The 11,277-nt window shown below is 39.7% G+C and overlaps 2 protein-coding genes and 1 long non-coding RNA gene across 3 annotated transcripts; all 3 read left to right on the top strand.

Moving 5' to 3' along the window:
• The first annotated feature begins 632 nt into the window (after positions 1-632).
• On the top strand, positions 633-4,252 carry LOC123075864 (cysteine-rich receptor-like protein kinase 24). Its single transcript, XM_044498362.1, has 5 exons — positions 633-735; positions 1,074-1,164; positions 1,264-1,387; positions 3,335-3,553; positions 3,839-4,252. The coding sequence occupies exons 1-5, from the start codon at positions 633-635 to the stop codon at positions 4,250-4,252; spliced, it is 951 nt and encodes a 316-aa protein (XP_044354297.1).
• A 1,140-nt stretch (positions 4,253-5,392) lies between these two features.
• LOC123075863 (uncharacterized) lies at positions 5,393-6,370 on the top strand. Its single transcript, XR_006436228.1, has 3 exons — positions 5,393-5,758; positions 5,850-5,994; positions 6,235-6,370. It is a non-coding gene; the product is annotated as an uncharacterized lncRNA (long non-coding RNA).
• Positions 6,371-7,661: 1,291 nt separating this feature from the next.
• Positions 7,662-10,285, top strand: LOC123075862 (cysteine-rich receptor-like protein kinase 25). Its single transcript, XM_044498361.1, has 5 exons — positions 7,662-7,903; positions 8,110-8,329; positions 8,428-8,551; positions 9,207-9,425; positions 9,706-10,285. The coding sequence occupies exons 1-5, from the start codon at positions 7,801-7,803 to the stop codon at positions 10,117-10,119; spliced, it is 1,080 nt and encodes a 359-aa protein (XP_044354296.1). The 5' UTR covers positions 7,662-7,800; the 3' UTR covers positions 10,120-10,285.
• The last annotated feature ends 992 nt before the right edge of the window (positions 10,286-11,277 follow it).

The raw sequence follows: 11,277 nt of genomic DNA, 5'->3' as shown, positions 1-11,277 counted from the left end.
ACTCCGTGTGGGCTTTGCCCGCGGCGCCCTATGGCAGCGGCGAGGTGGGGGAGGAGGCGGGTGGGAGCCGGCCGTGGCGGCGTGCAGGTCTGCCCGAGCCGCTCCTGGGAGAGCGACGCGGGGCGAGATCTTAATGATTCTTCTAAAAAATTGGGGGAGAATTTCACTTTCCCGGCCTCTGCACCAACTAGGGATGCATATGACCATTTTAGTATGAGTACAAGATAAACATGGTCCTTAGAATTTTTTAAATGAATATCAAGATACTTTTTGAGGAGTGGTTCCACCACACACCAAACTTGATCATCAATAAATAGGGGAAAACCCCTGTGCGTCACCTGTCAATTCTAAGAATTGAAGTCGGGTCGTTAGACTTCTTTGGGTACCAATATTGTGCAAAATAAAAATAAAGAATATTAGACTGCAACATTAGAGATGAATATGGTCCTTATACTTATAAGAGAAGTTTACAGGGTGTACTCCCAAATAAGAATGTTGCTGTGAAGAGGATTTTCAGCCACCACACAATCGATGAAAAGATTTTTTATCGTGAAGTCAACAGTCTATTGAATGTTAATCATGAAAATGTAGTCCGGTTTCTTGGCTACTGTGCTTCTACTGAGCATTCTGCAATGAAGATTGAAGGATCAAGAGAGTATATTTACGCTGAGATAAGAGAAAGATTGCTCTGTTTTGAGCATATCGGCAATGGAAACCTTCATGAATATATTACTGGTACGTTAATGTCGCATGCATTTCAGTTCTTCTCTTGACCTCTTTATTTTCATTCTTCTTTTGCTTCTATTGTGAAGGTCATAATCGACGATTAAAGGGATTGAATAGAAAAATAATAGTGTGTTATACTTCAGTGTGTACTTTTTCATGAACAAATGAAATACTGGAACATATCATGCTTCCCTAATATTGTTTCTTCTTTTCGGCAGACGAATTAAGGGGACTTGACTGGAATAGACGTTATCAGATAATAAAGCAAATTTGTGATGGTTTGCTTTATCTTCACAAGGAAAAGCATATTTTTCATATGGATTTGAAACCTGATAATATACTTCTAGATAACCACATGGTGGCGAAAATCGCGGATTTTGGATCGTCAAGACTTGATGAAAAATCACAAACAATGGATGCAAATCGTTGTGTAACATTGTAAGTTGTGCATTTAAAGAACCAATTGTTTTTCTTGGCATTTACTCTCTTACATTCTCCTTATGTGATAATGTATCAAATTGCGGTATGTTTGTGCAGAGGGTATTGCTGTCCTGAATACCTACTTGGTGGTAAGATGTCGGTCAGATCAGACATCTATAGTTTGGGCGTAATAATCATTGAACTGGTGACAGGATGTAAAGAAATCCCTGCGAACAGTAATGTAAGAATGTTCTATCGGATGGTCCCTTTCTTGATGCTGGCTAGAAATATGCTAATATGCATATTGTTAGTATTTATCCGTGTACTCGTACTGAATTGCATAATATAATATATTAACATGGTACTTCCACTAGTAGAAAAGGAGGCTTTTGTCCCGGTTGGTAAGGGCCTTTAGTCCCGGTTTTTGAACCGGCACTAAAGGGTCGTTACTAATGCCTCCCCTTTAGTCCCGGTTCTTACACGAACCGGGACTAAAGGCCGTCCACTAAAGGAAATTTTATGATTTTTTTTTGAAAAAATTTTTTGCGAATTTTTTTTATTTTTTTTTTATTTTCAAATTTCTGAATTATTTGAACCTCTAATCTCTATTCACCACCCCTCATCACTGCTCAATTTATCCTCTAATCTCTAATCACCCCTCATCATTCCAAATCATCTAACTTCCCGGACGGTCACCCATCCTCTCACTACTCCAGCCTGAGCACGCTTAACTTCCGGGTTCTATTCTCCCTCGTTTCCAAGTCTGCACATGTTGTTTTCCTAACAATAGTAAGATGTCAATCCTATTAACCCTAAGGAATTTAGCTTGAGCATGAAGTGACACATTTCACTGTTTGAGTTTGAAACTATTGTTTTAAAAAACAATAATTATTTAGTAACACTAATATTTCTGGAATAATTAGTTTGACCATTGTTTGACCACAGTTTGACCAGATTTGACCACAGTTTGACCAGATTTGACCAAAATTCAAAACAACTGAAATAATTATTTAGTAACACTAATATTCTAGAATAATTAGTTTGACCATTGTTTGACCACAATTTGAAATTTTTTGAATTTTTTTGCCTCTCCAGATCTTAAAAGCCCCGTAACTTTTTTCTGTTAGGTTTTTGAGGATTTTGAAAATGTTTAACAAGGTTCCCCAGTTAAATTCGGATGTAACTTTTCGAGTAGATGATTTTTCATATAAAAAACTTTTTCATCCGAGTTCGTATGCAAAAGTTATGCCCATTTTAAGAAATTCCAGAGAGATTTTGCAAATAAAGTCAAAATTCATATTTGTTAATTTTCCCAACAACTAGACCACATATCACATGGGAAACTTATTTTATTTTATTTTATTGACACTTCCATCATTTTCTTTTGTTTTTTCTAAAACTGAAAAGGCGGTCCACCGGGGGGGGGGGGGTAGAGTTTGAAAATAGGACCTTTAGTACCGGTTCGTGCCATGAACCGGTACTAATGCCTCAAAGCCCATTAGTACCGGTTGGTGGCACCAACCGGGACTAAAGGTCTAACCTTTAGTCCCGGTTGGTGCCACCAACCGGGACTAATGGGCATCGCACCCTTTAGTCCCGGTTTGTGGCACCAACCGGGACTAATGCCTTAGCCGCACGAACCGGGATAAATGCTCACATTAGTCCCGGTTCGTGACTGAACCGGGACTAATGTTAAAACTGCCCTGTGACCAAATCCCTGTTTTCTACTAGTGTTCATGGCATGTCTATCTGTATATCCGGATAATAAGTTAAACTTGGTGATACACTCAAAGCCCCTAGAACAGGATAACTCTCAAACACCCCTGGCTCGCTCACTAAACAAATATACAGATATTTGTTCTCCACCACCATTTTTGTGGAGTTCCTTTAGGAACTAGCCACCCAACTATCCAAGGTCATGTGTTCTATGGTGGTGGCATATTTTCCGACAACTTTGGCTATTCTAGGGTTTGATTTATTGTTGATGGAGGCATCTTCAAGATCTAATGCCCCTGTGAACACTGCTATTTCCTCCTGCTCCTGTCATCCTTTGTTGGTGTTTGAGTAGGAAGTTGGGCCACAACTGTTTAGATTCTTAGTGTAATAAGAAAAATGAGTGAGTTTGCACACTTTACATTTTGAAATACGTATTTTTGCTTCGTCTTAAATATGCTATGTGAAATGACAGGTGCTGAGGAGATGGAGGCATAGATGGAAGAAATCACTGAAGGAAACACCATGGGCTTACCAGCAATTACAAATAACTAAATGCATCGGAATAGGCCTACATTGTCAGGAAAGTGATCCATACAAACGGCCATTTATATGGGATGTCATACATGATATCAACAAAACTGATGGTACCTTGGAACAAACCAGCAATGCCGATGAATCTGACGCTGAGCAGGTAAGCTTGTAACATGTCATCAGGACCCTAGTAGTTTTTGACAGGTACTGTAGGTATAGTTCCTTAAAGCATCTTCCAATGGGGCTTTCCTCGTCAATGTCAGAACCAGGCTTACCAAATATATTTCAGTGGGAAATACAAGATTTCTGGAAGCATCTCATTTTAATTACAACTATTTATATATACATCAACTTTTTTCCTTGGTAAAAAATTCAAAATACACTTAAAATAGTACTCCTAAGTAAATTTGTTCGTAGTAATTTATATATTGCTCTTTTGTTGCAGATAAGGCCCCACTGGGATGATGATATGCTTGGGATTGAGCCACTCAAGCTACATTTTCATTTTGAACCTAACAAGCAGATATCATGCCTACTTCAGTTAGCCAACGATACAACTGCTAGCATTGCCTTCAGTATACAACCGGTGAGCCCGATGCCATACTGCATACAACCAAACAAAGGAATTGTGCCGCCACTATCCAGTTGTGCCGTTGACATAACATTACAGTTGCAAAGTAAGCCGCCAAAGGACATGCAGCACCTGGGTGAGTTCGTCGTACGGAGCACCAAAGTAGCTGATGGAATTACAACTAAGGAGATAACTTCAGACATGTTCAGTAAAGTGTCCAGTGAAGTTGTTGATGAGGTTAACGTGGATGTTGTTTTTGACATGCCACTATTACTTGAGGAAACTTGAGTATCTGTGTGTAACACTTCAATTTGGCAACAAGGATTAACAAATAACGATAACTAAGGAATTGCTTGATTAAAATATCACCGTCTCACAAACGATGCATGATAGCTATGCAGTGGCTGGCAGAGATGCCCGCCTCAGACATCTTGGAAGACTGCAAATAATGAGCTGTAGGGATACTGAAGCATTAGTCCAAGGTACCTCAACTGAAGCAATTTTCTGAGATGCACAAGCTGGCAGAGATGCGATTGAAGAACTTGCACTCCCGTGCTGTCCACACCGCCCTCCTCCTTCTGCGTATATTTGCATGTGTATTTATTGTACAACAAGTCATCCTTCCATGTATAGTTGAGGACGTGGCCACCTCTTGTACCTATATATGCACCCGATGAATATATCGTGAGTTGCACCAAATCTAATCTCTACATAGTATTGGAGCCAAGAGGTCTTGAGTTCAAGACTCGGCTGGCACAATTAAATTGCATTCCACTTCCGGTCCAGGTTTAGACATGAGGGAGCCATGACAGGGAGTGTTGACTACTTGACTTATAAATGTATTGTTTAGTCTCTTTCATCAGATCGATCTTTTAGTTGCACTGACTAGAGCATGCACTTCTAAAGTTTGCATGGAACGTTTGCATTAATAAGCATCATCATACGTGGCAAAATTTAAGTAATTCTTCTCGGATAAGATAGTGGCCTTATAGAGATGCAAATTCTATTTTGATAGTGGCGCTGTATGTAAAACCAGAGAGAATTCCCATCTCCAGAAGGAACAGGACGACGAAATTAATGACAAGTCGAGGGGATTGAAGCACTATGTAGAGTACGTACACAAACTAAGACATAAGTGCATTTTATTCATTAATTTTCCTTGTCGTTTAAGACGACCCAGAGTCAGTCGTCGTTGGGCATCGTCGTAATTTTCTTTGGTGTTGAGACGACCCGACTCTTGGGTCATCGTCGCGGCATCGTTTTCTGGCTAGCTATCACCAGTCTAATCGACTACTAGGCACTAGCCTTGACTAACGGGAGAAATCTGAGCAATCCCGTCTCAGTCTGCACGCGTACTTGTGCCCACCACTCAGACTGCTAGGCACTAACCTTGACTAACCATACACCTTCAACCACAAAATACAGCAAACTAAAGTAGCTTCGTCTCTCCAGCTCCAAAATGGCCGAGGGAAAGTAGCAGCCAAGGGCCCAAGGTGATATACAACACAAAGCTCAAATTCAAAGCCTCTCGAGCTACACCCAAAGAAACAATGGCGTCCCTGGCCGGAGCTGTCCAACTCCTGGTGGTCACGCAGCTGGTCGTCTCTGCGCTGACGCTGTTCCTAACAATGGAAGCATGTAGTTGCTTTTGCTTTGCAGACCGCTGCGGTATATCAACACTAGCCGTGGAACACTAAAACTCAATAATCTCGAAGCCTTATTAGTCATCGAGTTGCAGCAGCGACGTGCAAGCTATGAAGTTGATGACAACATCTCCAAGGCTTCCGATTCCAGGTTTGATCACTCTACGAGGATTTATCTCATCTCACTGTTGTGAGAATTCCTACTGGAACCCGACCATTTGTAAGAATTTGTTGGGTGACAGGTCCATGGGACATGATGTGCTCGAGCATATACTTGATGGCACAGAGGAGCCGACGAATCTACCGTTCGAGCTTCTGAAGAACATCACTGGAAATTTCTCCGAAGAGAGAGAAATCGGTCATGGTGGATTCGGAATGGTTTACAAGGTAACACTAACTTTGTACAGAATATTAGGTACATATATGATATTATAGCACCTGCAAAGTTTGACTTCAACAAGATAAGAGCAAACTTATGCGGCATGTTGTTAGGCCAGATTGTTTGGTGGTGGGTGTATTACCAATATCGAGTTCTTTGGGGACCACTGTCTTGGGAAAAATTAAAAGAGATAAAAATTTCACAACTGAGATGATCATTCTCCTTATACTGATAAGAGATGTCAACAGGGTGTACTCCGAAATGGGATTGTTGCTGTGAAGAGGATTTTCAGCCACCACACAATCAATGAAAGGTTATTTCACTGGTAGAAAAAAGGCCTTTAGTCCCGGCTGTGCAACCGGGACTAAATATGTGCGACTAAAGACCCCCCTTTAGTCGCGCCTCTTACGAACCGCGACTAAAGGCTTTAGTCCCGGTTCTCGTGGCTAACCGGGACTAAAGGCCCGTCCTTTAGTCCCGGTTCTCGTGGCTAACCAGGACTAAAGGCCTCCTCCGCAGGTTTAAACCTGGTTTTTTTTGCAAATTTTTTTTATTTTTTTTATTTTCAAATTTCTGAATTCTTTTAACCTCTAATCTCTAATCACCATCCCTCATCACTGCTCAATTTATCCTCTAATCTCTAATCACCCCTCATCATTCCAAATCATCTAACTTCCCGGACGGTCACCCATCCTCTCACTACTCCAGCCTGAGCACGCTTAACTTTCGGGTTCTATTCTCCCTCGTTTCCAAGTCTGCACATGTTGTTTTCCTGACAATAGTAGGATGTCAATTCTATTAAACTCAGGAATTTAGCTTGAGCATGAAGTGACACATTTCACTGTTTGAGTTTGAAACTATTGTTTTAAAAAACAATAATTATTTAGTAACACTAATATTTCTGGAATAATTAGTTTGACCATTGTTTGACCACTGTTTGACCACAGTTTGACCAGATTTGACCAAAATTTAAAAAACTGAAATAATTATTTAGTAACACTAATATTCTAGAATAATTAGTTTGACCATTGTTTGACCACAATTTGAATTTTTTTGAATTTTTTTGCCTCTCCAGATCTTAAAAGCCCCGTATCTTTTTTTCTGTTAGGTTTTTGAGGATTTTGAAAATGTTTAACAGGGTTCCCCCAATTAAATTCGGATGTAACTTTTCGAGTAGATGATTTTTCATATAAAAAACTTTTTCATCCGAGTTCGTATGCAAAAGTTATGCCCATTTTAAGAAATTCCAGAGAGATTTTGCAAATAAAGTCGAAATTCATATTTGTTAATTTTCCCAACAACTAGACCACATATCACATGGGAAACTTATTTTATTTTATTTTTTTGACATTTCCATCATTTTCTTTTGTTTTTTCTAAAACTGAAAAGGCGATCCGGGGGGGGTAGAGTTTGAAAATGAGGCCTCAAATCCCTTTAGTCGCGGTTGGCCAGACCAACCGGGACTAAAGGTCTAACCTTTAATCCCGGTTGGTCTGGCCAACCGCGACTAAGGCCTTCGGGCCAGCCTGAGGACTTTTAGTCCCGGTTGGCCAGGCCAACCGGGACTAAAGCCCCTTCCGTCCGCCAGCTGTCGACCGAGTGCGCTGGGCCCAGATAGTTGGTCGTGGGTCTCCTCCCGAACCGCGACTAAAGACCCCTTTGGTCGCGGTTCGATTATTTTGGGGACTAATGGGGGCGTATGGAAGCCTCTTTTTCTACTAGTGTTTTATCGTGAAGTTAACAGTCTATTGAATGTTAACCATGAAAATGTAGTCCGGTTTCTTGGCTACTGTGCTTGTACTGAAGAAAAGGCCATGAGAATTGAAGGAGTAAGTGAATATATTTATGCCGAGATAAGAGAAAGACTGCTATGTTTTGAGTATATTAGCAACGGAAGCCTTCGTGGATATATTACTGGTAAGATAATGTTGCATGTAATTCATTTCCTTTCTTAACCTTTTTATCGTCAATCGCTCTTGCTTCTACTTAGATGTCACAATCAAAAATTAAGGTGATTGAGTAGATAATAATAATATTGTATGCATCAGTATGTAATCCTTCATGCACAAATAAAATGCCGGAACACATCATGTTCCCCTGATATTGTTTTGCTCTCTTCGCAGACGAGTTAAGCAGACTTGAATGGAATACACGTTATCAGATAATAAAACAAATTTGTCATGGTTTGCATTACCTACACAAGGAAAAGACTATTCTTCACATGGATTTGAAACCTGACAATATACTTTTGGATAACAACATGGTGGCCAAAATCTCGGACTTTGGATTATCAAGACTGGATGAAAAATCACAAACAATGGATGCAAAACGTTGTGTAACATTGTAAGTTGTGCATTAAAAGAACCCATTGTTTTCCAGGCATTTACTCTCTTGCATTCTCCTTATATGATAATGTATCAATTTACTGTATTTTTGTGCAGAGGATATTGCTCTCCGGAATATCTACTTGGTGGTAAGATGTCAGTCAAATCTGACATGTATAGCTTGGGTGTAATGATCATTGAGCTGGTGACGGGATATAAAGATATCCCTGACAACAATAATGTAAGATTCTTATCTAACAGTCCCTTTCTTGAAGCTGGCTAGAAACATGGTAATATACATATTGTTAGTATTTATTCATGTAATGCTACTAAATTGGCATAATATATTAATAGGGTACTTCATCGTGTATCTATCTTTATATCGGAATAACAATTTAAACAAGGTGATTCTTTGCACTCAAAGCCCCTAGAACAAGAGAGCTCTCATGATCGCTCAGGGATTATTGGCCTCCAGCCTCTGTCTACGCCTTTAATTTTATGTTCCCCATTACCACAGGGTCAGATAAAACACCCCTATATCTACACCCCTGGCCTCTTGCTAACTCAAATATCCACCACCATTTAATCAAGCTTCTTTAGGAACCAGCCACCCAAATACCCAAGGTCATGCTTGGCAGCATCTTTTCAGACAAATTTGGCCATGCTAGGTTCGATTTATCATCGATAGAGGGACATCTTCAAGATATGATGCCTCCATGAATGTTATTATTTCCTCCTACTGCTTTCATCCTTTGTAGGTGTTTGAGTAGGAAGTTGGGCCAGAGACACAACTATTTAGACTCTTTGTGTAATTAGAAAAATGAGTGAGTGTGCATGCTTACATTTGGATTATGTATTTTTTTTCTTTGTCCTAAATAAGCTATGTGAAATGGTAGGTACTGAGAAGATGGAGACACAGATGGAATAAATCACAGAAGGAAACACCATGGTCTTACCAGATATTACAAATAACTAAATGCATCGGAATAGGGCTACATTGTCAGGAAAGTGACCCATACAGACGGCCATTTATACAGGACATAATACATGATATGAACGGAAATGAAGGTACTTTTGGACAAAACAGCAACGCTGATGGATTTTATGCTGACCAGGTAAGCTTCTATCATGCCTATGTCATCAGGATATTAATTTTTGACAAGTAATTTAGGTGTTGTTGCTTGAATGGTTTTCCAATGTGGCTTTGGTCGTCAATATCAAAACTATGCTTACTAAATTTATTTAAGGCGGGGTGTAATATTTCTAGAAGCGTCTTAAATTATTTATATACAGATCCAACCTTTTCCTTGGTCAACATACAACTTAATAGAATTTGATATATCATAAGTTAGTGAGTTTATTCATAATAATGCATGCATTGCTCTTACATTGTAGACAAGGCCTTGTTGGGATGACGATATGCTTGATATTGAGCCGCTCAAGCTACATTTTCAGTTCGAACTTAACAAGGAGATATCATGCCTACTTAATCTAGACAACAGTACAACTGCTGCCATTGCCTTCGCTATACAATCGGTGAGCCCGATGCCATACTGCATACAACCAAACAAAGGAATTGTTCTACCACTATCCAGGTGTGCCATTGTGATAACATTAGAGTCACAAAGTATGCCACCAAAGGACATGCAACACCTGGGTGAGTTCGTCGTACAGAGCGCCAAAATAATTGATGGAGTTACACCTGAGGAGATAACGTCGGACATGTTCAATAAAGTGTCTGGTGAAGTGGTTGATGAGGTGAACGTGGATGCTATTTTTGAACTGGCACTACTACTTGAGGAAAGTTAAGTATGATGTATACAAGTGCAACACTTCAATTTATGAATTTCGGTAAACATGAATAACTTATTGTACCAGCTTAATATGTTTCAAAGAAACCTTTATACTGGTCACAAGGAATGTAAAGTCATCTTAGAGAGACCTATATTTTCCAGTGATATTTTAGTTTTCTTAACTTCTGTTGTTGCCAGACTATTTTTTCAATTTCCTTGAGATTGGTACAATATACATTTTCTCGTCTCCTACTGTCAAGCCTAACGAGTTGTCACTAGTGCAGAATGGTGCTATTAAACCACCTATCGCACATGTTAGCGTGAAACTGTGTGTGATGAATGCATCACACACATTACAAATATGGAACCATGTCCCTGAAAGAGAAACATGTGCGATGGCAACTCCATTGGGCAAGAATTGGAAAAGAGACCCATGTGCAATAGCAGGCATACAGTTCAGTTGTCCAACCCGTGTGTGATAACCCATGTCAACACACGTGATTGTTGACACGCATGATTGTTGCATGTGAATTGTGTGTGTTACATGGCACACAATTGAAATGAACAAATTTTGTGCAGCAATAGAAACCATCACATACATTAGAGAATAAATGCATCATGTGCCAAGTTCCTCACATGGTTGGCTGAATACAGATCGCGTGCATGCGGCACACACGTTTTATAAAGTAGCTAACTTTATGTGTGTTGCAATGGCGACATACATATGGCTCGACACAAATCATGTCTGACATACAACTTACATCCACCATATTCTACATTTTCGTAAGATTTGATTTGAGTATGGGTAGAAAATGGAAGGAATGTTTTGATTTAATTGAGGTTTTGGTAAGATTTGATTTGATTTGGGTATTGGTAGGGGACGACAAGGAAAGTTTTCATTTAGTTGATTTTTTTGTCAGATTTGTTGCACCAATTATATTGTGGGGACCTCCCTTACAGTCTTTCTGTCATAAAAAAATAGATTTGATTTGATTGAGTTAATCCAGAACATGGTTTGGGGAAGATTCTATTTAGTTAATGCAGAACATGGCTTCCAGGAGGACAAGAAAAGGAAAGTAGCAGTTTGATTTAGATTATTCCAAATCAAGGGTCCCATGAAGAGGGAAAACTAGGGTAGGGGACCGAGGGAGGAGGTGAGGAGAACGTATGAACT

This window comes from Triticum aestivum, chromosome 3D (genome assembly GCF_018294505.1).
Source record: "Triticum aestivum cultivar Chinese Spring chromosome 3D, IWGSC CS RefSeq v2.1, whole genome shotgun sequence".
NCBI lineage: Eukaryota > Viridiplantae > Streptophyta > Magnoliopsida > Poales > Poaceae > Triticum > Triticum aestivum.
Note: the sequence above shows the minus strand (reverse complement) of the source record. Positions and strands in the feature narration are given on the sequence as shown.

Bases quoted from the DNA above. Each gene is read 5' to 3' on its own strand.
- LOC123075864 (XM_044498362.1), top strand. From the start codon at position 633: ATGAAGATTGAAGGATCAAGAGAGTATATTTACGCTGAGATAAGAGAA. The intron at 1,165-1,263 runs GTAAGTTGTGCA...ATGTTTGTGCAG, and splicing joins GCAAATCGTTGTGTAACATT to AGGGTATTGCTGTCCTGAAT. The intron at 3,554-3,838 runs GTAAGCTTGTAA...CTTTTGTTGCAG, and splicing joins ATGAATCTGACGCTGAGCAG to ATAAGGCCCCACTGGGATGA.
- LOC123075862 (XM_044498361.1), top strand. From the start codon at position 7,801: ATGAGAATTGAAGGAGTAAGTGAATATATTTATGCCGAGATAAGAGAA. The intron at 7,904-8,109 runs GTAAGATAATGT...CTCTCTTCGCAG, and splicing joins CCTTCGTGGATATATTACTG to ACGAGTTAAGCAGACTTGAA. The intron at 8,330-8,427 runs GTAAGTTGTGCA...ATTTTTGTGCAG, and splicing joins GCAAAACGTTGTGTAACATT to AGGATATTGCTCTCCGGAAT.